The 26,991-nt window shown below is 46.8% G+C and overlaps 7 protein-coding genes across 7 annotated transcripts; 2 read left to right on the top strand and 5 right to left on the bottom strand.

The window, feature by feature from the left end:
* Positions 1 to 236: 236 nt before the first annotated feature.
* Positions 237 to 3,051, bottom strand: BGW36DRAFT_390169 (putative C6 transcription factor). The gene is made up of 6 exons (XM_046217443.1): positions 2,714 to 3,051; positions 2,051 to 2,659; positions 1,846 to 1,997; positions 1,609 to 1,794; positions 1,207 to 1,557; positions 237 to 1,159 (listed from the first exon to the last, which is right to left on the bottom strand). Exons 1-6 carry the CDS (start codon positions 2,870 to 2,872, stop codon positions 424 to 426), a joined length of 2,193 nt encoding a protein of 730 aa, XP_046066357.1. The 5' UTR covers positions 2,873 to 3,051; the 3' UTR covers positions 237 to 423.
* Positions 3,052 to 3,275: 224 nt separating this feature from the next.
* BGW36DRAFT_390168 (putative UTP-glucose-1-phosphate uridylyltransferase Ugp1) lies at positions 3,276 to 5,620 on the bottom strand. Its single transcript, XM_046217442.1, has 2 exons — positions 5,140 to 5,620; positions 3,276 to 5,085 (listed from the first exon to the last, which is right to left on the bottom strand). Exons 1-2 carry the CDS (start codon positions 5,242 to 5,244, stop codon positions 3,622 to 3,624), a joined length of 1,569 nt encoding a protein of 522 aa, XP_046066356.1. The 5' UTR covers positions 5,245 to 5,620; the 3' UTR covers positions 3,276 to 3,621.
* A 229-nt stretch (positions 5,621 to 5,849) lies between these two features.
* On the top strand, positions 5,850 to 6,643 carry BGW36DRAFT_390166 (uncharacterized protein; the record flags this gene model as incomplete). Its single annotated transcript, XM_046217441.1, has 1 exon — positions 5,850 to 6,643. A coding segment is annotated over exon 1 (374 nt), but the record flags the coding sequence as incomplete, so codon positions are not given.
* Positions 6,644 to 9,280: 2,637 nt separating this feature from the next.
* BGW36DRAFT_433029 (major facilitator superfamily domain-containing protein) lies at positions 9,281 to 10,982 on the top strand (the record flags this gene model as incomplete). The annotated part of the gene is made up of 5 exons (XM_046221214.1): positions 9,281 to 9,444; positions 9,496 to 9,535; positions 9,589 to 10,271; positions 10,323 to 10,339; positions 10,393 to 10,982. The coding sequence occupies 5 exons, from the start codon at positions 9,281 to 9,283 to the stop codon at positions 10,980 to 10,982; spliced, it is 1,494 nt and encodes a 497-aa protein (XP_046066354.1).
* A 2,379-nt stretch (positions 10,983 to 13,361) lies between these two features.
* BGW36DRAFT_433028 (putative membrane bound C2 domain protein) lies at positions 13,362 to 18,239 on the bottom strand (the record flags this gene model as incomplete). The annotated part of the gene is made up of 6 exons (XM_046221213.1): positions 13,362 to 14,857; positions 14,942 to 15,082; positions 15,139 to 17,523; positions 17,575 to 17,833; positions 17,891 to 17,953; positions 18,033 to 18,239. 6 exons carry the CDS (start codon positions 18,237 to 18,239, stop codon positions 13,362 to 13,364), a joined length of 4,551 nt encoding a protein of 1,516 aa, XP_046066353.1.
* A 2,087-nt stretch (positions 18,240 to 20,326) lies between these two features.
* Positions 20,327 to 21,949, bottom strand: BGW36DRAFT_433027 (uncharacterized protein; the record flags this gene model as incomplete). Its single annotated transcript, XM_046221212.1, has 4 exons — positions 20,327 to 20,529; positions 20,601 to 21,045; positions 21,111 to 21,598; positions 21,658 to 21,949. The coding sequence occupies 4 exons, from the start codon at positions 21,947 to 21,949 to the stop codon at positions 20,327 to 20,329; spliced, it is 1,428 nt and encodes a 475-aa protein (XP_046066352.1).
* Positions 21,950 to 23,070: 1,121 nt separating this feature from the next.
* Positions 23,071 to 25,429, bottom strand: BGW36DRAFT_466003 (uncharacterized protein). The gene is made up of 7 exons (XM_046222320.1): positions 24,883 to 25,429; positions 24,603 to 24,815; positions 24,374 to 24,531; positions 24,223 to 24,318; positions 24,033 to 24,169; positions 23,610 to 23,976; positions 23,071 to 23,547 (listed from the first exon to the last, which is right to left on the bottom strand). Exons 1-7 carry the CDS (start codon positions 25,230 to 25,232, stop codon positions 23,078 to 23,080), a joined length of 1,791 nt encoding a protein of 596 aa, XP_046066351.1. The 5' UTR covers positions 25,233 to 25,429; the 3' UTR covers positions 23,071 to 23,077.
* Between the last annotated feature and the right edge of the window lie 1,562 nt (positions 25,430 to 26,991).

Genomic DNA, 26,991 nt, shown 5'->3' with positions numbered 1-26,991 from the left:
TAGCAGAATGAAGAGTGATTTTGTTGTGAGTCCTGGTATACACTCGTTTTCCACACTGTATACATGTATCTTATCATAAACCTATTTCCTCTAGCTTATACCGTAAATCAATGAAGACGAAGGCTCATGAAATAATATCAATTGGTGTGTACATGTATAAAATTCCTAGATGATTCCAGAAGCAAACGGTAGGCAACTTACGTAGGCAAGTTGCTTTCACCGCGTGCAAGGTAGCTAGTTAATTTGTCTAGTTACATGTATCGCGAGTGTCTAGATCAAGATTAGATTAGTTAGAACGCAGATAGACATCTTGACTGTTGCGGAAAACCGCCGCGGATAAGTGTAGAAGCAATCGTCATTTGGGTCAATTTATCCGGATATAAAGAACGATGCATAAATCCAACACTTGAAGGAAACCAACCACTACTCCCCGCCCTTCGAACTAGTTTTACTATTCCTCCGAACATGCTCGTCTCTGCCCAAACTCATAACTTCATAACGACATAGCATCTCACACAATCCTCCGCTTCCGCCACTCCCGCTATCCTTCCGGCCGTGTGTTTTTGATGATTGCGATAAACGCGGTGGTCGTTTCAGACCAAGTGGCGACAGGGGCATATCCTCGTCAGTGATGGCGCCGCCAGTGCCACTCGAAGACGAGGCACTGCGGCTAGGTGCCGTAGCTTCAGGCTCTTCGAGCTCTGAGTCTGAGAACGTCGAATCCTCCTCTTCCAGGATCTCGCGCAGACCTTCTGGTAGCTCTGTCCAGCGGCTCGCGTCTTTGGTTGTCTTGCGTATCGAGTGTCGGAAGATCGACAGGACTCTATGGCCTAGGGTCGATCGAGTGGTGATGACCGCAAACGCAGAGGTGAGTGCGATACAGTCTGGATCGGAGATATCAAAAGCGCCGCGGTCGAGAAGAATGAAGAGCGCGAGATTCACCGCGTACAGCGTGAAAATGTGCGATCGGCTCATCCCGTATTCCTTTTGATGGATGCTGACGAGTTTCGCGATTGCACGCGCAGAGGAGATGGCGATGGAATTTTTGTCGCCTTCGCCTTCGCTCATCACGGGTGTTTTGACGTCGACGGATTTGGACTGGTGATTGTGGCCGCGCGGGCAGTTGAACATGTTGATGAGTATGGTGTAGTATCGTATACTTTAACTATCAGATAGCCGTAGTTATAAATTGATGGAGATACGTACTGAAGTAAGAGGATATGCGGCGCCGGTTTCTGAGCCTGATTGAACTCCACAGGCAAACTCTCATGCCAGGTTTTCAGCCTCCAATACAGCAACTCAACAGTCTGAGAAAGTTGGTGTTTGTCGTCATCAAGAGTTTCATCATCTGTGAAAAGCGTGTTTGAGATATCCCTCGAAATCTCACTAAGTGAGCAGGCTTCGTCAAAGTATGTAACGAAATATGCCGGACGAGAAAGTTTCTGAGCAGGATACGGTGTCCAGGGCTCTGAATCCTCTTGTACAGATCGACGTGGAAGTCTGCTTAGGTACACATGTCTTATGCGACTTGGTTTGAGGAAGCCGGTATGCGAGACCCTAGACTCTGTCAATACCCTCGTCATAGACGATTATAAAGATAAAACTAACGTATCGACTTGGAAAAGCCCCCAAATCGATTTTGTTAAAGACGCCACTAAATCATCAGAATATCCACATAGGTCCCTTTCAGTCACTTCTCTCTCCTCCTCATCTACATATCCCATTTGTACAGCCACATCGATTGCCTTTTTCAACATGGTATAGCCCAAGTCGTCTTGTCCGGAGATCGAGTATCTACCTGTCATTAACACTTAATGATGCAGATACAAGGGTGGTTATATCCACCGTTCATAAAGAATCATCGTCCCTTGCAACGTCGTAAGCTTCAACTGATCAGCTTCGTGGCTATAGTGCCATTCGGCCTCTTGCAGGAATTTCTGTCCTTTGGTAGTCACATCGCCGGGCTCACCATATGCTTCCGAATACTCCGAGAAATGCTGCACCGACTAATTTAATATTCACCCTTCCCGTAGTAGAAAAGAAGACTTACACAAGCATGTGCAAGCAACGCATTAACCAAAAAAGGCGAACAAAACTCCGATTCCCGCTCCCCTCTTCGCATGTGCTTAATCAACACGTCCCGATCGAGAAACGCATAAAACGGATAATCCCAGGTGAAATATAGCGATATCAAATGCGAAACAAACGCATCATCATCACTGACCGTCGTCCAGGGTTTCGCCGGTACCTGAATCGGCGGGTTATCACATAGAAAGTTAACATCCATAACCTTGCGCTGAAAGGACGGTGCCGAGCCCTGCATATTCGCTCGGCTGCGAAGCGCCTTTAGCTGTGCCGCTGTCTCTTGCTTCTCTTTACTATTTGGTTCGATGGCTTGGAGCTCCGCAAGGATTTCGTCGATGAATAGCCGGATTTCTTCTGGTGTCGCGTCGTTGCGGATTAGTTCGAGGAGTTTCTGGGCTTGCGGCTCACTAGCGGACCGGATTACTTTGAAGAGATCGTTGAGCATGTCCCGGTGGTATTCGAGTTCTTCGGCGGTGCGTTTGGCGGCAACGCGGCGGCGCTGGTCGAGAGATTCATCGAAGATGCATTCACGGTGTAGTGCACGACAGTTCTCGCATGGAGCGGTTCCTGAGCACTGATGGTAAGGAGGCGTCAGTCTCAAATCAAACTTGCAATGAACTGAACTTGCCTTTCGTTTCGACTTCTTGCATGCCAGACACGCTGTCGATACTCTCTTCTTCCACCTCGGCACAAGACTCCTTCTGCGGCCAGTTGACGTGCTGTCATCATTAGCTAAAGCCAGCGACGAGCCCGGCGCAATCGATCTGAACGGCGCAGAAGTACTCATCACGAAACTGATACACAGAGCAACTGTCGATGGTCAGAGACAGTAAGTGTGCAGGGACGTAATGTACTCGGTTCGCATGTTTCTGGCTAGCGTGGCGAAGAACTGGCCAACATCATCAGTGTTTGTTGACGAAAGGGGAAAGGGGCAGGAAACCATATGACGTTACGCATCGCGAAGAGGATTCATGGCATGACGTGTGGTTGATATCAGATTTGTCGAGTCAGAGCTGATCGATGGGCTGGGAGATATGATTGGCTGAGGGTGTAGGAAAAGTCTTCCACATTGCTTGATTTGCAACTATTCCTATGAATCAGTCATGGTGGTTAGGGTTAGCAATAGCCGGAGTGGTCTTTTACCCGGCCGATACCTCAGGTGTCAACCCGGGATAATTGATTAAATCTGAGCCGGATTACAGTATCGTGATATAACACGCTACGAGATTGGAAGTGGAAAATATGTAGTTGATATCGCTAGTCGAAAGTAATGTATGTAACAGATAATGCGTATAGGCGACAACACCAGAAGACAAAATCGCGGCCATTTAACACCAACTTTTCAATGCGTGTGCTTTCGCGACATCATATGCAGAACATCCACTCATACACGAAGTGCTTCGCCGCTATCCACTCTAGCAAAGAAAGTACGGCCGCGAGAAGAAGTTGAAATGATTAGTTTGACCTTAAGGGCCTATCTCGATGAATTGGCGACTGCTGGGAAAATATAGAGGAAAATTGAATGCAGAATTTAAACTAGTGTTCCAAGATTCGCAGACTACCTTGAACAACACAGTTTTCGAGGATAGATCCAGGGGGAACGTCAATTGTGCTTCCCTCAGTAGCAACAATGATGACAGTTCCCTTGAGGGTGACGTTGCGGCCTAGGTTCACAGGGCCAGTGATGGTGAGATGGTCGAGCTCGGCAATGCGAGGGATGCTAGGAATGCGCTTTTGGAAGTCAGAAACCTTCTTGAAGTCAGATCCCAGCTTGATGATGGGCGCACCGCCAAAGCGGTTGGGGTCGATGAGAAGCTGGCCGTGCTGCAGGCTGTAAAGATCCGATTTCACCAGCATAAGATCGGAGCAAGTCTTCACAGGCAAAAAGCGACGACGGGGCACGTTGACACCGTGGGCATTGCGGAAATGGCGGATGGCAGCACCCACAGCGGTCTCCAACTGAATGATGGAGAGGTCGGCTTCGCCCTTCTTATCGGCGGGGATGGACTTCTCGTTGGGGATAATTTCCATTTCCAACTCGTTTTCCTCGACAACACGCTTGATGGCACGGAGGTTCATCCATATGTTGTTAGTGTTGAAGTACTTGAACTTCTTGATGGACTTGAACTCGTTGACGTGCTCCTTGGGCACCTGGGCAATTTCGAGCAAGCGGACGCGGCCGTCGTAGTCAATGATGGTACCACCTTTGACGTCAGCCTTGGTCTTGTCGGTCAATTCCATGATGTATTCAGCCTTGGAGTCGACCATGTGCTGCAAGATCCGAAGATCAACGACAGCGCCAAGGTTGTCGGCGTTGGAAAGGAAGAGAATCTCGACACCACGCTCAAGCAGCTTATCGAGAGTTCCCGAGTTGTACAGAGACTCGAAGACGTCACCGTGGCCGGGGGGATACCAGTCGGATATCTGAGAGTTGAAGCTCTTGGGAGCAGGGAGCAAGGAATCCTTCAAAACACGAGGGTAACGGGACTGATTGAAGGTGATGATGTCAATGTTGTGTCCCTCATACTTTTTGATGATGTTGGAAGTGTCATCGTCAGTGTTGAAGGAGTTCATGAGCACAAAAGGCACGTTGACATCGTAGGTACGGTTGAGGTACTCGATCTGGCGAACAGACAAGTCGAGGAAGGACATGCCTTCGCGGACCTCAATGACGGATTTGGGGCCAACACAGCCCATAGAGGTTCCGAGACCACCATTGAGCTTGAGGACGGCGAGCTTGTTCAAGAACTCGACGGAGGCGGAGTTACCTAGCTCGGCGTAGTCAACGACCTGGCTAGGTTGTGGGGGAGCGATGCGATCCCAGTTGACAACATTGCCCTTGGCGCGGTCATTAAGGAAGCGGCGGAAAAGAGCAAAGAAGTTGTCCATCTCAGCTTCGAAGCGCTTCTTCGTGCTAGGGTCCTCGACGGTCTCGGAGAGGGCGTTCAAGGCATTGCGCATCTGGGAGGCGGCCACGCTGGTGGAAGCATTCTCGAAGGCCTGGCAGTGTTAGCTCGTTCAGTTCCGTGACCACGAACGGCGTCTTAGTCTTACCATGTGAGACTGGGACTTGCCGTGGTGCTTGCGCTCGAAGTTCTCACCCTGGGCGCCAGACTCTGCCTGAGCCCTCAGGTGAGCGGGGATCGCTTTAGCGGCCATTGTGGTTTTTTGGTATTTTTTTAATCAGTCTCCCGCAATGTTGGTTAACTAGGGAGGATGTTGCGAGCGTAAGAGGATTCTGTTGCAAGCGAGGACTGGTCAGCAACAAACAGACGCCTTGGTGGTGGACGGAAAGGAGGGGAGGCAAATTGGAAAAAGCGAAAGAAACATGACAGCATGGTGAGGGAAGCCAGAGCCAACAACGGGCTTTGGGCGGTTTGCAGTCGCCACGCAGCGAGCTGTCGATCCGAGCGGCGTGGGCAAGCAGGGCCGTCGATTGGGTCACGATGGCGACCAGGATCGACAGCGCCCGCTATTATCAGATAGGGCGGCAGGAGGCTGGTAGTACTTACAGAATGAATGCCCGGCAGGCGCTAGTAGTGGGGGGCGATGCAATGGGAGGCGAGGGAGAAGATGGAATGAATATTTATTGTTGATGTTGTTGATGTTGATGTTGTTGTTGTGCAGGCGTCATGAAGTAATGACAGCAATTAAGTACTAAGGGGGACGCAAGAAGCTCTGGCAGGGAAGGAGCTTGGACCCGGGCTTGCTTTCACCCTCGAGGCAGGTGGGGGGTCAGGGAGAGACCTGACTATTAGTTACTACTGCAGTCTACCACTGTGTGATTCTTTTATTATTTAATTACTAACATGTATTATTCTGCTGTTATATGGGCAGTTCTTCACTGGGTATTTTATTATCATTGCTATTGCTGATCATGCTAACGCCGCACTCCGAGATCGATCGTCCTTGCATTCATAACGATGCCCGCTTCGTTCTACATTTCTTCCATCCATTGCTCTTTGCTGGCCTGGTAAGACAACAGATAATACTGCTGGCGACGCCAAGGAATGTTGGGAGCTGCTGCCCCTTGTCCGGACGATCGACGACGTATTCGCTCGCCATCTCTGACTATGCTCGCTCCAGATACCCTGTTCTCCAGCCTCAATTAATTGATCAAATTGACCGATGGTACAAGTGCCACTGTCATCAAGGACGTCATTGCTGCTCTCCGCGCCGTTGCCATTGGTTGCCAGTCGGTAATTAGATTATCGAGGTGGAAAAAATAAAATAAATCCAAGCCCCTTTTTGTCCCACGCAGATATCCACATCGGAATCTGGGTCGAGGTCTCGACCACCGTTCCGAAGTAGCATTCGACGATAGGGCCGGCGGCTAATATGATTATTATTGTTCCGGACACTTGTCATCTCAACTACCCCATCGAGGCCTTCACCATGGTGTTGCTAAATTAATATGTGATTGTACAGAACAATGGAGGCTGTACACGACATGCATGCCGTGACCCACATCATTATTGGCAACCCTAGGCCACATGATCATGTCTATCATTACTTGTTATTTGCATATGCATTGGATTCTTTTGTGTTGTGTCTCACATCTTTTTCCTTTTTTTTTTTTTTTTTTGAATAGTGACAGCGGGTAGAGCTAACTGTATCCGGCAGGCGGTAGCCCCCTGTCAATAGAGATAACAGGGACAGAAAGCACGTGATATGTTTCGATGCAGCAGCAAGATCTGAGTGACCTCTGATTGTGCTATCTCATTGTCATATTCTGTGTTGAGAGATATCTTGACATGGCATTACTAATCTAAACCCGAAGGGATTCATATCGCCAATTGAGTGGCGAATAACATTTCATTTCGTTACTAGTCAACTCGCCCATCGGCTATCTTTTCCGCATCTTCACTTTCAAGGCAGTAGAGCTATCTTGCCGACATGCGTTCCCATTTCCAGCTTCTCATACGCACACACAGTATTAGTCAGAGGCAGCGTTTCGTCAATTATTGGATCAACCTTGCCTGCTGTTGCGAGCTTCAGGACCCTAGTTTTCTTCTCCCTCGTCCATGCCCTGATGCCTAACAAATCCAGATGCTTTGCAAATGCGGTGACAATATTAAGCTCTATAGTCGATCCCCCCCAATTGACACTACCATCACGATTCTCGCTCCTAACTTGGCTACCTCAATTGCTAACCTCATCAGTTCACATGCACTCAACGCTAGCAGTGGTTGGCTAAATGTTATTCAAATACTATTATCCCTTCTACATATATTCCGCTTTATATAGTAGTAGTCAATACACATCATGCTGAGAGTTAGTTACATTGATCAGATGATTGTATGCTGGCTAACCCCGATCCATCAGTAGTTGGAAAGCGCAAACATAATAGAAACATTATGTTAGTAGGGCACTATACTGTGATAATCATAATAAATGCCATTAGGAAGTGGTGATTCAGTGTTGGTTATACCCATATTTGTTAGATGACTGGCAGGCAGAGCATTAAGGTTGGGGCTAGTTAGGGAAGGGGTAGGGGAGGGCTAGGGTATACATCACACACTCCTATTTTAAAACAGTTTACTCTATTAAGACCGGAAAAGCCATATTAAATTGATTGAGTAAGGATGTTTAGAGTCAGTAACATATTAAATGAAGATATTAGAGACAATTGATCTTCCTACTAAATAACGTGATCGTTTGATCAATACGGGAAAGTTTGAGCTTGGCAAGGGTTATCAGAATTCTGAAAGAGATTAGAAACCATTGATCAAGCTACAAATCGAGAAGAAGCCCATTACGTAAAGACCTGGAAAATGAGGGACTGAATAATAGCACGTTGTGGATATGGGTATTCAAGCTTCAACTCCTCCTTCTTTGTTATTCTCTCTAGAAGAAGTAGATCTTCCAGCAATTTAATTCCCAATCCGTTCTGCATGAGTAAGGTAATGTTTTCGAAGAAACACTGCCAATCTAGTGTCATCCAGGGCATAGATTTCCGCAACACGGCTGCCGTCATAAATGGTTTCCTCATTTTTGGGAATCTTGAGAAAATTATGCATGGGCTCGGGGTTTGGGTCATCAGGTTTGATGAATTCGGATGTAGAAGATTTTATATGTATGATTGGTTCCGAATGAGCGTCTGTACCGATGCAGAGAGACGGATCAAGAACAGGAACAAGTAGACCGCGGACAGCAGTGATATGTTCCATCGCCATTTTTTAATATGACCACCGCCTGTCTCTGACAAGTGTTGACTGAATCGTACGATTGTAGGCTAGAGCAGGCAACACTTTCTTGGCATTGTTACAAAACTGCTTTATATCAAACAACTTGCTAAGTCTATATTCATAACTTTCACACGCTTATCTTAGCGAAGGCGTCATATTCACCTAATAACCTAAAGCAACCAGTCTCAGTAGCAGAATCGGCTGCTAACATCAGTATGCTGCCGCTACTCCCATTGGAGAGATCGTCATCGTCTGATCGGAAAGGGCCGTGGGTGGTAGAAGGTTTAACAGTGGAAGCGTGCAGTGTATATTGTTAGGGCTGACCTCTCCATGCGACATTTTATTATTTACAGTATTTGTTGATAAGATATCAGCCGAAATAAGAACCAAATTTATTACAGCAACCCTTGAGGGGACCCCGTTTGGTGCAGTGGTTTTATGGCCGAGATGAAGTCATCCAGGAAGCTGCGGGCCTTTTGTGTGCGCTAACAGGCGGTGAAGGTGGCAATCTGACGGATCCTATCACTTGTGGCATTATCTGAAGATCCATGGAGACTATATCCATACAAGAATACGGATCTCAATGTAGTACTAGAAGTATCGAAAGCCTCGAACTTAAACCCAACTATTTTACAGCTATGCACAAAGACAATGCCGCGATTTGTGATAATTTGCATCTGGCATGTTCCCAAAAACATTGCTTTCTGCAGGCACATAAGAAATCGAGAATCTGACTCAGATGATGAGCAGCAGGGATGCGATGTCACCATGCCAGCGCCGTAAGCATTCCCCGCGTTTCCTGTTAGGGCTTAGGGTTAGCCCCCAACACAACCAACACAGACGACAGTTGGAGCTCTCCGATAACAACACTCGATTCAATCATTATTAAACTATTCAATTACACCAAATAGCTTGCTCATTTTTGCTTTTATGTAAAATCCTCCGTTGTGCGTGGAGCTGGTCCTGTCGGAATCGGAATCGTTGCTCAGTGGGCATCGGCCGGCAAGATGGCGGTTGCGAGCCCCACGCAGTCAACTTCCGGTCATGATGACGAGTTTCAAGAGGATTCTATTCGACTTTTACCTATGGATGAGACACCCGAAGACACCTTGTATATCCGTCGGCCACGAGGCGTCTTTTATGTGCTTGTTTTGTCGAGTGGATTTGGGACGTGAGTTGTTCACCAGCGGATAATGGCGGATCGAAGCTAACAGCCCATTAGGCTCCAGCTCGTTTTTGCTCTTTTAGCTTCATATGGATCTGTAATATAGCCAGCCCTCAGAAATTAATTATGCATCAGCTAACATATTGACAGGCACAATTGCTGTCGGTTGGCGTCAGCCAAGCCGCAACGGGATTGACCTGGCTGGCCGGACCACTAGCCGGGACATTCGTCCAGCCTATGGTCGGAATTATAAGCGACAGATATGGCCATCAGAAACTAATCGTTTCTGCCGGCTTCATTGGACTCGTCATGTCACTTCTCGGACTTGGATGGGCACCCGATTTGACGCTCGATGGCGGCCAGAGAAATGGCTTAAGCAGAGCTCTGGTGGTTTTCTTTATATTCACCCTAAACGTTGCCATTCAACCTGTCCAGCTGGGTCTACGAGTCATGATGATTGAGAATTGTCGTCCGGAGCAACAGACCATGGTGTCGGCATGGGCTGCGCGGATGACGGGGATAGGAAATATCGTTGCGCAGCTTGCCGGGTCGATGGATACGACAAAATTGCAGCCCTTTATGACAGGGAGTCATTTCAAGAATTTGTGTCTTTTCACGTCATTTTGTCTCGTTTTTAGTGTCATTACATTATCAGTCTTTCTCACAGATGGGGCAGCGCCGAGGTCTAAATTTGAAAAGCCGAATCATCAGAAAACTACGCTTATGGGGCTGTGGAAGGTAATACGCAGTCTTTCTCCAGAGGTGATCAGCGTTTGGAAGATTCAGTTGTTTTCTTGGATGGGTTGGTTCCCATTTCTCTACTACGTTACTACGTGAGTGATTGCCCTTAATGCAAACATGGAGTTCTAAACTAATAGGTACAGATACATTGATTATCTTGGTAAGATTTTAAGATCTAAGCTTTACGACGGTGTTTACTGACCGACGTGACAGCCTTCCATGACCTCCTGCAGAATGCAGCAGCAGCAGATGAAGAACAACAACAAATACTCAAAAACGAATCATTGCAATTCGGATCCCGAGCCATGCTTTTAAATGCATGCGTGGCTTTTATTTCCAGTATACTACTCCCCTGGCTATTCAAACGCTATGACGGCACACAATCAAAGTTCCGAAATTACGCAACCCTCTCCAACCTCTGGATGACCTCCCAAGTTCTCTTCGGCATAGGCATGATCTGCACTTTGTGGGTGTCCACGGTAGTTGGCGCGACGCTTCTCATTAGCGTTCTCGGCCTGAGCTGGTACTGTACCGGCTGGATCCCATTTGCGCTGATTAGCACAAAGGTGTCTCAGGAGTCAGCGAGATTTTCGCGGTCTCATGGCCCGGGATTGATAATGAGCCTGCATAATGTTTCGATTGCCGCGCCGCAGATTCTGATGGCGTTGATTGTCGGCTTTACGTTTTGGGTTTCTTCGGATGGTGAGAATCAGGCGAGATATGTTCTTGCTGTTGGAGGAGTATTTGGGTTGGCCGCTGCTTGGATGGTGCGTGGTTTGCATATTGAAAAGGATTTGCAATAGCCATTCATACATACGTATATATATATTCAAAATTGAGATGTTCTACAGCTGAGAAAAACGATCCAAATGAAATTCTAACTTAACATGTAAATATATGAAAGGTAGGAAATCTCATTCTAATGGTTTTCTCTCACATGTACTAGGTACAATCTAACATTGGAAATATCCATCGATCCGTTTCGGAGACCACAAAGCATGACGTCAACTAGTCCGGCGCTTCTGAAAGGGATCACATCGAGATATATGAATATTTATGCCAGTCTATGACGAAAAGTCTCGAGGGTAATACCAGAGTTTATCCATGGATTTTTTAGGCTTGTGGCTCCAATAATTGAACGTTATCCTCTCACGTACACTTTTAGGAGGTCTGCACATAGATAGTGCAAAAGGTTCAACTATTATTAGTATTGGTATGAAGAGGACTCCTATACAAAATTCAATTTTGTGGTGCTATAGTCAAACTTTTGTCACCATTGTAGCGTTTTCCTTTATCATAACCTGGCTAATATATATGACTAAAGAGGACTATTTCCTGTTTCTATTACTCTTTCACACCTTCCTTTCATTATTCTCTAGTACCCTTTTGTCCTATGTGGTAACTTATTTTTTGTCGGTTTTTCTCTCTTTTTCAATAACAGCAAACATTAACAAAGATCTAGCTATTTAATCTGTGGTAGATTGTTCTAAGATACGCCACCAACTATTTATTCCAAACTCTCTCTCCAATAGTAATTGCAATATCGGTTGAATATTCATTCAAAGCATAAGATATGCTAGTGTCAATGACGCCACCACATAGTTCGAGTGAGACCATGGAGTCCCGTGGCCATAAATGCCATCGATCACCCTATTCGCCCTCACCTGTCTTGTCAATTTCAACATTCTTATCGTTTTCACCCATCTACCGTGTTCCATTTAGGAGCAAATTATCTGCTACTTTGTCATCTACCAAGATGCCCAATAAGAAACGCGAGCAATGTGAGGAGATGCACAGATGGGAGAAGCTCTAAGCAACGATATCAGCAACCTGCCAGACCTTTCTAACTCTGATTTTCGGGACCTTCTATCGACATTACAAAAGAATAGAGACCATTCAAGAACAACCAGTGAAAACATTTTCCTGTAACAGTTGCACACATCTTAAATGATGTCGATGCAGAATTATTCCGACTTGAGGTGAATACTGATTGTCAAAAGCAGCCAAGAACTCTGTGCCCGATCAGTTACTGTAAACGATAATAGTATTCAGGAGAACATGTCTAAGATCCGCGAAGGGACTAACAGGAATCCTTACCGGTTAAACTCCTGTTTAGATGAAATTTGTTTGGAAAGGTTGCCCTAAGATTTATTTAAATGCTAATTTCCTTTACCTGTACATTGCAATACTCCATTCCCCATTCCTCCCGATGCTGGGCAGAATGACATCCTGGGTTTCCCAGGATTTCTTGAAAATTTAAGGACTTTCACAACGCTCTACACACCTTTCTACCTTTGCTAGTATACAAAAACAGCGCTAAGACTGGGTTAACAGAGGATTTTATAACTTAAATCTGTGTAAATGAAGCTGAAAGACAGAAAGTGTTGACACCGTATGCAAACTTTTATCATATAAGTAAATTTTGAACTATCTGACTGCATCTTGGAACTTGGCTTATTCAGAACCAGTAACCCTAAATTTCTACCCGTCAGCCCTAATATTTGAACCGTTGCGGGACGCATACCTACCTATACAGACATGTGGCCTCATCTGCTTTGGTTCTCATGGAGTTAGCTAGTCATGCCACATAACAACTGGTGTTTCTGTACGGCCGATTGGAGGAGAGGACGTTTGCGGTGCATGATGAGCGAGGGCTTGCAAGACGTCGAGACGGGTAGTTATATCCCCACCATTTGTCTCCCTTGGTTGTTTTGACATTTTTGGGTGTCAATTGTTTTGAAATAGGGAATATGTAGTGGATCCTCGACACATTTATGGGTGAAGAGGGTTATGATGTATCAGTTTATTTCTATTATCTAGATTAGTGGTTGGGTATACTCTGAAATGGATAATCTAGGGGTCCTTTCATTGCTATCTACACGTAGTTTCCTAGGACGGAAAAAAAAAGGCTACCCAGTATATCAAATCAAATACTATATTCATTTCCCATCTGGCTATGAATGAATACATTACATAGCCGATAATAGCAACCCAAATAGACTTTATAATACGAAGGAAAAGGATATCACAAAACAGAGTAAGAATAAATCGTGAAAACAAGCAATAGCAAACAGTCTCGTCGTGTGAATATTTTTTGCCTCCCCGGAATAACAAATAGACGAAGCATATATTTTCGAGCGAGAGAAAATGATACAATGCATCAATCGTTTCGATCACCAAATCTAAGCACCACTGACGCTGCGCTTAGACAAGAAGCTTCGTCGCTTCTTATCAGGAGTCTCACTGCTAGCATCGTTGTCGCCGTTGATCGAGGTGGCTGTGCTGGGACGACCATTGGCAACTTCGTTGGGAGTGAAACTGCTCTTGATGACCACTTTACCAGAACCGACGCCCACAGTCTTCTCTTTGCTCATGGAGGATCCCTGATCATCGACAAAGAAGATGGCTTCTCCAAGGCTCTCATCGGAGCCGAAAGTGCTGTGGTTCACAACCTTCAGTGAATACTGAGCGTCAGCAGTAGTATTGGGGACCTTGACAGTTTCGTGAGTTGTATCAAACTGGATGCTTCCTTCAGCACTTTTGACTGCCTTGGTCTTGTGGACTTCTTTAGCACCCTTGGGGCCTAGATGGCGAACGTGACAACGGACATTGGCCGAAGGAGGAAATCCTGTAACAGAAACAAGAGTGATAAGCGCTGTTCCTCCCCCTCCAGACCCAAGCGCATTCTTATCGCCGCCAAACTGAGACCTTATGCTGCGGGTACGGCTGTGACGACGTTGCAAGCTATCCGGGGTATCGGCGGGAGAAGTAGGTGTGGCCGGATCGACAACAAGTCCTGGAGCACGGGAAAGACTGCCGTCAGTCTTGATATTGGGTGTCCTTGGAGGCGAGTCTTCGCGAGGAGGTGTCGCAACTTCAGCTTCTTCACTATCTTTATCTCCGCGTGCGAAGCGATTCTTCAAGCCTCGACCGAGGAAAGATGCACCCTTCACAACACCACCGCCGACTAGGCCTACAGTCTTGACAGGCGCGCCGACAATCTTACCTGGAGTAGCAAATGTTCCTGAGAAGGTTGAGCTGCCTTGACGAGACCGAATGACATAGGATGGCTTGAACATGAGTTTCAATCTGATCGCACCTGACTTTCCGTCTAGTGTCAATGTTACTTCTTGAGCCTGGAACGGCTCCAGCATCTCCAAATTAATGGGAGCTCCGCCTAAGAAGTCCGCCTTATCACCAAAGTCCCAATCGTACACGTCCACGCGGAAGTCGGCTCCAATTCTCGACTTGATCGGTGTCTCAAAGTATTCATTCCAAGCAGGATGAAGAGTTTTCTTCTGCACCTTAGTCTTGTGGACATCTTTTCCATCGAGCTTGAATTTGCAGTAAGGGTCACTGAAACCGTTACGATCTGCTGATGGAAGATCGGCGGCGTCGAGAATATCAACCCTGAGGTCGCCAGAGTTGTTGATAGACTCTTTGGGATCAAGTTTCATGAGAGCCGGAATGAAACGTAGACTGACTTTGATCTTGCTAATTGCGCCACTGTCCGATCGAAGTTGTAGCTCGGTTGGAGTATATAGGCATCGTTGCAGGGTGGACAGTGTTGGGCCAGTCAACTTAGCAATAACATGAGATTCTTCTTTTTCACTAGAATTGTCAACAAGCCTGAGTGTGATTTGTGAAAATTCAAGCTCGCGCACAAACGCGTCACCCACTACACTAATAGTTAGTCTGTGTTACATAAACCACCAACCCCGTGAGGGGTCAGGTCAATAATCAACCATAGATCCAGGCTTACCATCTGCAAATGTCGCTGTTTTAGACTTGATTTTCTCTGAAGTATATGAGGGGAACATGTGATCATCAATGAGAACTTGGAGTTGAACATTCGAGTGTGCCAGATGCCCATCAATGAACTTGAATACGATCAAACCAGACTCTGTGAAAAGAATTAGTAACTATTTCACTCGAGCATCAACAACTTGGAGTTCATACCATATTTTTGCAAGTCTTCAGCCCCGATATGGATTTTAGGAATCTCTTGACGAGTGGCAGATAGGGAAGATGTTGGAGAAGTCGGGCCCCCGTTGCTAGTACGTTTAGAAGCAGCAGTATCAATGCTGGGTCGTCCATTGGATTTGACATCCGTGCTGACTCTTCCAGCATCAGTACTATTACGCTCCAAGCTTTTGCGGCCAGTGGAATCAAGGCTCTTACGAGAACCTTCGGGGTCTGCTGCCTCTTGTTCAGCCTCCTCAGCTTCTTCCTCGGGGTCAACGACGTTTAGTGTAGGATAGAATGCAACGGTGTAATTCAGAAGACCCTTGGCTGCACCACGTCCATTCATGCGAAGGCCACTCTTCATGTCCTGCTTCTCATCATCGACTTCGAATTCGCCGTTCTCACCCTCATGCACGTAATCTTTCAAAGCAACCTCAACTTCACCAAGGGTACGATCTCTACCCATGGATTCCTCATCCATGACTTCCAGAGTGAGCTTTTCCCGTGTACTGTGAACAGGGATGTAGATGATTTCATCCCACGTCGGGTTGAGGTTGTTCCTCCAGGTAACAGTGCGACCACTAGGGACACCGTTCAGCAAAGCACGGGCATATGGGTCCGATTTACCCATAGTCTCGAAATTGCGTAACTCAGTGGCGCCCTTGAAGTGAATGCGAACCACACCAATAGGAGAGACGTAGCCGGCACCACCCGCGATACCTCGCAAAGCCACAGGTTTCCAATCGAGCATCATTTTGACACGGCCACTCTTGGCGCCAGACAGGAGATACCATTCGTTACCTTTTTCCATCATCTTGAGCATATCATTTAATTTTATTTGGTATTTTCCAATAACGGGGTCAGTTGACAAATCGCGGTCATCCTTGATGACAAGCCCTAGTTTAGCGTTCTTGCGGTCCGTAATGAGCAATTCCTTCGAATTGTTTTGGAAAATAGGGTTGTTTGTGCGTTTCAGTTTTTTGGTGACATGAACCTCCTTCCCGTTCAATAACAGGACTGCATACGGGTTGAGAGATCCAACAAAACTCTTGCTGCCATCCAATTCCTTAGCTTGCTCAACAGTGAAACGTGCAATACCAGTGTTTAGTTCCGGGGCTGGCTCTTCGGTACCATTCTCCAGCTTTCGACCCTCCAAGACAGGAAAGAATCGAATATCAGCGTGCAAGATGCCACGGCTTCTACCACTATACGAGACATCCAAATTCAAGCCCTCATGCTCGTGCTCCGACTCAAGCTTGTCAAGGGCGAATGTAGCAATACCCAGCTCTTGATCCTTGCGGAATTCATTATAATCGAACACGGCAATAGTCAGTGCATCGGTCAATGAGGTGATGATTATGTACAATGTTTCATTCCAACGAGGATTGCTCGTATCGTGAATGGTCTTAGTTCGTGCAAGTTCGTTTCGGCTGTTGAGAGAGATGGAGGCATAAGGATCGATGGTGTTACCGATTCGTGCGGCTCCTTTCAGATTGGCGGCAGAAGAAACAGTGACAGCGAGAACACCAATGGCCTTATCAACTGGACTACCTGCGAGCATCTTCGCGATCTCAATTGGGAAAACGTTAGGCTCGTACATCATTGGACCAAGGTTACCATGAATCTGTTCTTTGATAAAACCTTCAAGACCAGGGATGAAGTTGATATCGAAACCAAGATGTTCGCCACCAAGAGGCTTGCAAACGTAGTCGATTTCGGGACGTTCCAAGAAACAAATGTCGACACGTTCCATGTGGGGAAATTCAAGCTGCAACTTGATTTTAACTCGCATCAAGCCAGAGAATGCGAAGTCTTCAACAATAACATCTAAACCGTGGCTGACTACACCTTTGCCAACTCGGACTTCAAGGGCTACTTTTGGGTTGATTTTATCCTTGATTTGGCGTGAAGTCATGTCCATTGTGTCGTTGGGTGTGAAGCTAAATTTCCAGTCCATGATGACTGTGTCAACCTCGGTCTTGGGATAAGTTTTGACGTGCTCCAAGCGAGGAGGCTTAGTACCCAAGACGAATGTTTTCAAGCGCAAGCTGTCAAGGAAAGCTGGAGTCGATGTGCTCAGCACTTGGTCGACAGTGTTGATGATGGTGTCGCAGAGAACGGGGGCATAAATTGGCCAGAACTTGACCAAAAAGCTGTTGATCCATTCCAAACTCTCGGTATCTGTCTCCAGGCGCTGTTTCGCCATTTCTCTGTGAATGTCGTCACGGAAATTGCGGCGAACGCGACGAACTGACGTTCGGTAGTAGGTGCCACAAGCAGCCATTACCAGAAAGACCCAGCCTAGGCCGCCTCCGAGCACAGCGATGATCCAAGACGTAAGGCAAGCAAAGACAATAACGGCGGCATTATGATGCCAGTCTATGTGAATCAGATATATCCAATTTTGTGATGCAAGGGGATCCAACATACCTCCAAAGAACTTGTCATTTAGAATGTCCTCCAAGAAGGTCCGGTGATCCAACAGTGTCTCTGCATCGTCTGATGTGACATCTGGTTTGGCGAACTGGGGAGCCCATCCGGTGCGGTTCCGTGCCCAGCGTTTCGTCTCATCCAGACCTCCGTTGGTAGCAGTTTTGGGCTCATTCTCTTTCACCGAAGGAGCCTCCACTACCTGGTCGGTTGCCTTGTTTGTTGAAGGCAGGTCGTAGTCAGCGGGACCACTTATATCCTTCATCAGAATAAGTCAGTGTTTGGCGAGACGACAGGTAGGGAGACTGGAAGGTACCTTATCTGATACTAGACTAGCGCCATTTGGTTTCTTAGGAAGGTTGAGTCCCGGGGGAAGAGACTGTATACCGCATCACAACATTAGTTATGAACACACTCTAAACCTCAACGCGACATCACGACGGCAGGCAGCAACTTACCGCTTGTGCCACCTTGGCTTTCTCTTCTGGCGAGGCGTCGGGATTGAATTGAAAGGCCACACTGCCTGCTTTGCGGCTTTCTTCAACAAGCTTCTTTTCGGCCAGTTCAGGCTGGATGGTGGAATGGGGGTCACTGTTTGCTGCTTGAGTGGTCTCGATGATTCCTTCCTGCTTAGCCTCCGCTTTGGAGGCTGCTTCTGAAGCCATTGTGTTGTGAGAGCAAGGACGATGAGAAATGTGTCGGCAGTTCTGAAAGAGAATGCCTAGCAGGTGCAAATCACTGCAGTCAGCGACGACGTGTTACTGTTTGGCGTTTCAGGACGATGGGATGATGCCGCAGCGAACGACGTCAGTGGTTCCGAGCGCGGGCGGCTCTGGGCCGCAGAACAAAAAAGGCGGCAATCGGGAGCTGGCAATTGGGCTGGTCTACGCCAATTGCCTGTAGAATGACTGTGCGATGGCTCTGTAGTAGAAGGGAGACTGATACAGTCGAGTCTAGGAGGAATAGTAGTAGTAGTGGCAGGAGAGAAGAGGAAGCAAGAAGCTCGAGAGCGCTTCGTGGGGAAGGAGCAATCAGGACTACCAGCGGTCCTTGTTCTTTTCTTCCTCTGGTTCTGGGTCTGCGCTATTAGGCCGGGAACGCCTTAGCGCTTGCCCAATGCAGACTCCGTGGCCCCTGTAGCCAATCAACATTGATATCACCACTGCTGGATGCGTAATCGCCCCACTCAGCAAGCTCCAGTGGAGTGGCCCTCAGCCACCGACTAGACGGGTTAGCGTGTGGCTGGTGAGTAAACAGTTGCCTGCTGCTCCAGCCACGTCCCCTTTCTTCATTTTTCTCATCTTTATTATCTTCATGATTACAAGTTAGTACTAGTCAGCAACTTTCAACCAGCCCAATGGCCCTGCATCCTACATACATACTCAACCCCCTACAAATATACCGGTACATCCTGGAGTCCTGGGCTGATCTGGCGCTATCGCCACTAACCCGCCCGGACGGCAAGCTAGGAGGCTCGTCTACGCAGGCTCCAACTTTCTTTCAGCTCATCGCAGATCGCCGAGAAAACCGGAACCACGTCCGATCCTAGCCACATGCCTGAACTAACTAACTCGTTAGACACTAGGAAAACAGAGCGACGCGGCACTGCGCTTGAGGTCTGGTTTATGGATTTGCCGAGTTCCTGGGCATCCCACGAGCCCCGCTGTGAGCCATCCATGGATGGCGGCAATCCGATCGGCCGATCCTCCCAATCTCTGTGTGACTCTGTCTCCATGAATTCATCGAGTCTGTCCGGATTGTGCGACCATCGACGTCCCCTGCTAGTCTACTTGTCAGATCCCAGATTGGTGGAAATCATACAGTGAGTTTGCAAATTGGACCTATCCACAACCTAAATGATAATTCGTACTACCCAAGTTTCCTCGTGCGGGAGTAAACCAATGACGCAATGCCAACTCATACTACAAAACTAGTCTGGCCTAGCACGAGCCTACGCCGGCCTATTTCCGATCCCCGAGCACTGTGGCGCTTTTACAAGCGGGAGATTTTGATTTTAGATGTACTCTTTTGGGGTCAAAACTCAGTGTAGGGTTGATTTTGGAGATTAATTACAGATAGCAGGATATGCGGGTCATTCTATTAGTGTGTCCGTAATAGATTCCGTCTATGTAGCTACGCGTCTTCCTTACCGGGCATGAAGCGTTCATTTTATGAAATTCAGCAATACCCTTCATGCCGCTATCTGGGAATGGGACTCCACCGCGCCACATTTTCTCCCCATCCTGTCATCTTATTAAGTTCTTCTTCTGCTACCTAGTTATAAGAGAGAATTTTACACTGGTTGAAATACCTCCTCTAGACTAGGGCCATCATACCAACCGATGTTGATTGTAAAGCCAAAGGGAGGCTAGCCATAGTCAATAAGTCGCTGGGTTTGCTTCGAAATGATATTGCTTCGGGGATGAAATTTGCTGTTGGTTTAGACATCAAGGAGCCGTGTGCCACATGTCGTATTCCTGGGACCATACAATACTCATGAAAGTACAATTTCAGAACCCTAACAAAAAGACTTAAGGATTAGCTCCAAGTTTAAAGCAATAATTGTGTTATTTGTCGATATTATTAAATATGATATATATTTTTCTTAGAATAGGCTCAATATGTACCAGAGTCTAGGGGAACTACATGCGACATAGATGCCAGTAGTCGGGAGATACATACATATATATCAATAATATCTTCATCTTAGTCCCCGTTTCTCTTATATACTTGGGATAGTAGGCCACAGTCCTTATTTGTAGTATCCTAGCTCCATCATCGTATGGCGGTCCATAAAAGGTCGTTCATATTCAGATTCAAACACGTCTTTCACTACCCCAAAGCCATATTCTATCTTATTTTTGTTCCCCCCTTGACCTGTACCGAAAGGATTCTTCCCATCCCGTAACGGAATTCCCCAACCTCCCGATCCGTCCATATCGTCCTTCCAATAAGCTGAAGGGTGGTCAGATTAACCCCGATCACCACCCTCGGCCGGATCCGCTCCCCCCTCTCTCGCCAGCTACCCAGCTTCTCTCGCATCTCAACCAACATATCCCTATAGTTCCCTCCTTGCTCTAGGAACAGCAGAAAGCTCAGCTCTACATATCTTAAGGTCTCTGGCAGGGCGACCAACAGCCCTATCATATCTCCCTGGTTCACCAAGAACCGGAACAGCGCCAAGTGCCGTAGACGGGGCCATCTGTCCAAGGGGAAGATACTCTTAAGTGGGATAAAGTTCCTTATATGCCCATCCCCGCCATCTTCCGCATCAACAGCTGGGTCTGGACCGACGGTGGTAGACAGTGCTACGTGCTCCAGGTCTTGGGCATTGGCCAGCATCCGGCCGAGATTTCCGCTGCGGAAGGGCACCCAGTCGTCGTACCAATCGCTGTCAACGATGAGGGCCGGGTCAATCCGCCTGAAGCCTAGCTGCAGAAGCAGAGCCGCGAGGTCTCGAAGATGCGGCAGCTGATCCCGCAGAGCAGGTCCCCTGTATCTAGGACTAGCTCCATAACATGGTGACGGTCCTTCACTTCGACTAGGAGGCGCATGACGATACGGAACCCGCGCCACGGGTCCAGTCTGCCTTCGTTTGGGGCCCCAGGGGGAGGCGCCATAGGGTGGTAGTATGCGCTTTTAGTAGCCAGCCAGCCGTATTGGATCAGGTAGTTGAGCTCTTGCGGGAAGTCGCGAATCATCGGGGCCTGGTACAGCGGGTGGAACAGAACCCTATGGGCGGCGGGAGTGACAGTGATTCGCCTGAGGGAGGGGAATTGTTCTAGGGCATAGCGCAGCACAGAGACATCAGCTCCAGATGCGAGGACCGTTTTCTGCTGTTGGACTAGAGTCTGATAGTATGACCAAGCCTCCTTGGTTGGGATCAGAGCGGCAGCATGCTGGGTCTTAGCGACGTGGATAGGAAGGTCGGGGTCGTCAGGCACCACCCGCTCATTCAATATATTGCCCAGGTTATCCCCAAGTTTGTGGCGGAACCAAACTGGGGACCTGTCACTGTAATCGTCTTGCGAGTTAGAATCGTCTGAGGTGTCGGTTCTTCGTAGTCATAAATGTAGAACTCACCAGGGTCTCGTGTGATAGGTAGTAGAGAGTCGTCCCAGACAATCTCAACAACGCCTCGGCGGAAAGTTTCATCATCTGCGATGGCCTTTAAGACTTCTATATTACGTATATTAGCCGATATGAACACACGGTCGAGTCGCAAGTGTACAGCATTGCAGAGACCTCGACAGGTCAAGCGGGCGTTTTTGATGTCTCGGTTAGGCAGGAGCGCGAAAATGGCCGCGAGAAGCTCTATCGGAATGAGGAGCAAGTGGCTATGCTTGATACACGAGACCGGTGGGCCTGAACGCATAGTGGCTGGCAGCAGTTGACAACTGGAGAATTGAAAGACATGCGGGGTTGCATCTTAGATTCTCTCCCACTAGCAACTAACCAGCCCTTTTCGGACATTAAACATGTGCCGACAAACAATACAAGTATGAAAATACGAAAATATTTTATAGTATGATATTAAATTCTATCAAAGATAAAATGATTAACTAGACTATTGATATCTATAATGTTGAATACATCTCATAATTAGTGGACTATATGTATAGGAAGAGTTCTGTACGTTGAACTCTTCTAGAGGAGATACATATATATTGTAACTTACATAAGTAGGAACAACACAGAAAGAACTTTTAGTTTTACTGAGAGATACGCTGATACAATCTTAATATATGTCAGCTGTACAAAACACTCTTGGAAACCAGGGCGAAGTGATGCTCAGTCTAAGCGGTAGCATTCTCTCCCAAGAACAAGCAGATCGCGTCAGCATCTGATGGTGACACAACCCGGAAATGAGATGCTAGGAAAGATGATCATCTAAAGACCTGAAAAGCTACAGGGGTTCGAACATGTTAAACCCGATCTTAGCTGTAGCATTTCCTCCTACCAGAAGGCAGATCGCTTCAGCATCTACTGATCAAACAGTGGGGCTGTGGGATGCTAGCACAGACGATCGTTTAAAGACCCTGGAAGACGGTTGTGCCAGTGTAAATGTGACACACTAGCTGGTGCAAGTGTTGAATATCCTAGTGGCTGAAACAGCATGGCATGGATTGGAAGTATGTATATATATATATGTATGTGTGTGTGTATCATACCACCTGTATTAGAAGCACCAATGAGCGTCTTACTATCACTTATTGATACAGGTCATTGCTCGTTATGTCCACACTGACATAATTTTCTATCTGCAACAAGACCCATTCAACCTCAACCTCTTGTGCTGGTCTGTAAGAGGTTAGAATAGTTATCAGAATGACACCATGTGCTGTATTTACTGTATTACGCTATCTGTCCGGTGGACTAAATGCATATAGGAAACCCTATTCGTAAAGAAATTATTATTTCAGACATACCCTGCAACCTGAATAGCACGCTCGAGCCTTGTTCAAGACGCACTTTCTAATCTAGAAATCCAGGGCCGTCAGAATTACTGGTTCATGAAGTCTTTAAAGTCCTCGTCTGGGTACGCATGTTGGGCGTCCTTTTCATCCAGTAGACCTAAATACCAACTGAGATCTCGTCCATCGAACTCACGTGCTGCGAACCCGTTGCCCAGATATCCAAATCGGTTGGATGACGTGTATTTGAGATTGTAGTCTTCCCAGCGAGGAGTTTTCATTGTTTCGAAGAAGTGTATACGTGATCCAGGCCACATCATCACTTCACCGTCAATCGTACCCTGCTTAAACCATGAGCGGCAGGGCGAAGACCACGCCGTACGCGGAATGAATTTGCGGCGGTGCTCGACAAAGTCAGCAACAGCCTCTTCCTTAGGCTCGAAGGAAGTGACACCTTCGTAAGACATCTTCTCGAATAGCTGCAGAAAGTGTTTTGATAGAATTTCTGTGATGGGAAGGAAACTTCCATGACCATAGGGCCCGAATGGCCCGTTGAAGACTATAGGCGTAATGGCTGATTAGTATGAGGCTCTTCACGTTTGTCGAGATGACAATACTCACTGAGGTAGTTGGGGAAATGAGGCACAGTGATCGAGAGGTATGTGCTAGGAATATCTTTCCATTCATCACTCAGACTGCGTGATTCACGACCAATTGTGGGATAGTGCGGCTTCCAGCTGACGTCGAAACCAGTCGCGCAAACAATCACATCAAATTCATGCTCGACGCCATCTGTGGTTTTGATACCCTTCGGCGTAAATCTCTCAATGCCGTGGGACTCTATGGTCACATTGTCTTTGCAAAGTGCCTCGAGGTATCCGTTACCAGGGGTTGGTCGACGGCAGCCGACGGCGAAATTTTTGGGCACGATCAAATCAGCGATCTCTGGCTTCGCCGCGAGTCTCGATCGCATATCGTTCTCAGAAAACTAACTTGGATTAGCAATTGTCATTGCGTAGACTAGGGGTTTCTCTTGTCACTTACTGCTCTTGCTTCAGTCTGCTCTTTCGATCCATTCAGGATAAAGCGGAACCGAGAGTTGAGTTCCGATTCGATCTTCTTTCGGTATGCAAGGTATTTCTTGGGGTCATTCAAGAACACGTCCTTATGTTTTTCGTTGTCTTCATTCAAGTCTTAGTCCATACGATCTAACAAATCGCGGAGGATGGCTCACATTTAAAGTTTGATCCGCCTTTTCCTGCAAATCGCTGGCCAAATCCAGCAGTCACCCATGACGTACTTCGGATGAAACATGTTAAAGAAGAGACAGCTAATGAAACACCGTCAGTCGCGCAATTTTCCTGAGGATATACACATTGGCTTACTTGGTAGGATACTCGGCACTATCTGCACAGCAGAAGAACCAGAACCAATAACGGCCACACGTTTTCCGGCGAGCTCCACAGTGTCATCCCAATTAGCACTGTGTAGCATAGGACCTTGAAAGATTTCTCGGTCTGGGATCGCAGGCCACTTCCACTTGCTATGTGTAAAACAGCCGATTAGCCACAATAGTCTTGCTTCATGCGGAGACATCACTATTGAGACACTCACTTTAACACACCACTAGCGTTGATCAAAATGTCGGCCTCGGCCTCAATCACATCGTCTGGGTTATTTCCCTTTTGCACCTTGACGTGCCACTGCTGGTCGTGCTCGTTCCATTCTGCGCCAACCACTTTATGATTGAGGCGAATGTACTTACGAAGGCCGTACTTATCGGCAATCTCCTTGAAATATCTCAGAATTTCCGGTGCGCTCGAGTAGCTGTCAGGAGTTAGCCGCTGTGTCATGTACCTTTTTGTGGGCGGTCCGCTGCAATATGATAACGTACAATGAAGTCCATTCAGGGGAGGGGGCCCATGAAAATTGGTAGTTCACAGAGGGAATGTCGCAGCCACATCCTGGATACCGGTTTTCGTACCAGGTGCCTCCGACTTCTGGGTTCTTTTCATAGCAAACTAGATCTAGATCGAGAGGACTCGTGTCGACATCATGTGCAAAGTTGAGTGCGCTCGCACCAGCGCCGATAACGATGACCTTTATTTTTCTTCCTGACTGGCTAGGTTCTTCAATGATCTGATACGCGGCAGAAGTGCCATTGGTGTGAAAACCATTGGTGTGACTATTCACTTTGGTAGGCAGAGGCGCGGTATATTCCTGCGGAACAGCAATCGATCCCATAGCGACGGTATTTTTCTAGTCGATGTGCTTCAAGTTGGTTATCTGTTGAGGCACCGGCGTAGAAGTGAGGGAGGTCTGATTAAGCCTAACCAGTATGGCAAGGCCGGCTCCATTTAATCAGACTGTGCAGGGCCACATTGCTCTAACCTACTTTCTCGTTGTCCATAGATTATTTCATTATGGGGTCTGGAGAGAGACCAATCACTCTGCTAATATGGCGAAAATGGGGTCTATTGTGGTGGTAATGTGTATCTAGGCTGGTGGAGCTCCACCTCCACCTCCACCTCCACTGGACTCCACCATCTCGTCCGCTCTCGCCGGCCTGATCAATCGCCGTCGACACATCCTACAGGTCGCGCATTGAGGGAAGAAGACAAGTTCCAATTTCCCCAGAAAACATGATCGTACAACCTGATACAGACCCGTCGAGAGGGCCCACCTAAATTATATACTATTCTCTTTGGATCTACTGATAGTATAGTCAATTATATCTAAATATATTATAATCTAACAAACAAGACTCTAGTTATTAGCTTTAATATAGGTAGCATAAATACTAATATTTAATAAAGACAAACTATTAAATCACAAGATTCTTCTTTTAACGTTCAAAGAGTTGACTGAAGCTATTAATCGCGACACTGAAAAATTGTTCATATAGGCCGAGGTTGCTGGTGGGTAAGAAGCTTAGCTATATCCATTATCTATTTTAGTCATTACTAATTCCATCAGGTTTGTCCAAGTCGCAAATATAGCAATATATAGACCAATTCAAAGCCTAGTATGTATATACTATTGCTAAGGCTCTCAATATCAAGCAGATTCTTATTTATAAATATTCCTCAATATTATCTGCCTATAATATAACCTAGCAGATATTGTTTATACTGAAGAAAGACTACGCGTTAAAATATTTATATCTCTACCATCAAAATTATTTACAAAGACCTAGATACCCTAGTGCAGGTGGTGAAGAATTACTCCATCATAAGTGGTTTCAATTAGATAGGCAGTCACCATTTTCTAAATACGTAGTATAATGGTAGTAAGATCATGTCAATGATTTCTATCACTAAAGGAGTAGATATCAGAAGCATTCCATTAAAACCTATTATTAGAAATTTGGATTTACACCAGTGAACTTCATGATATTCGTGGATGGTAATCGTGTCCATGCAGTTGGACAGAACTTATTTGAGGAAGAGAAGCCTTCCATATCGAAAGTGCTCGATTCTAGTTCTGCATCCTTCAAACGTCCTCTCGGAGCGCTGGAGTCTCTCTCCGTACGGAATGGCTGGTGGTGATGACGGGTGGCGGGGACAAAATACTTGGGTTCAAAGGTCCGGTGACCGGGTCGTCATTAGAGACAAGAACTCTGTCAAAGTAGCTGCAGGCGACCGCTTGGTCATCGAAACAGCCGGGTGGTAGTGGATATGGCATACGGGGCGATGTTGGCCTGACGGAGGATACTTCCAAAACCATGCCTTCATTCATTCATGTTGCAATGGCACTGTGGCTGCGTCGCGCACTCTTGCAGAGCAGGTGTAAGATAAGGTCTTGATTTAGAGCGTCCATAATTGCTGAATGAGGTTTTTTTGAGTAGATATACGTGGATTTATCGCTAGATATAACTTTGTATATTTTGGTCCCAACTTATATTTAAATATAAGATAATAAGCTAAATTCATTGTCTTTCAAATAGTTACGACACGACTGTCCAAGAAAGACCAATACTAGGGCCGTTTTCTTAGTTTTTCCC

Source organism: Talaromyces proteolyticus (genome assembly GCF_021365285.1).
Source record: "Talaromyces proteolyticus strain PMI_201 chromosome Unknown BGW36scaffold_14, whole genome shotgun sequence".
NCBI classification, from domain to species: Eukaryota; Fungi; Ascomycota; class Eurotiomycetes; order Eurotiales; family Trichocomaceae; genus Talaromyces; species Talaromyces proteolyticus.
This window is presented reverse-complemented; position numbering and strand designations above follow the sequence as displayed.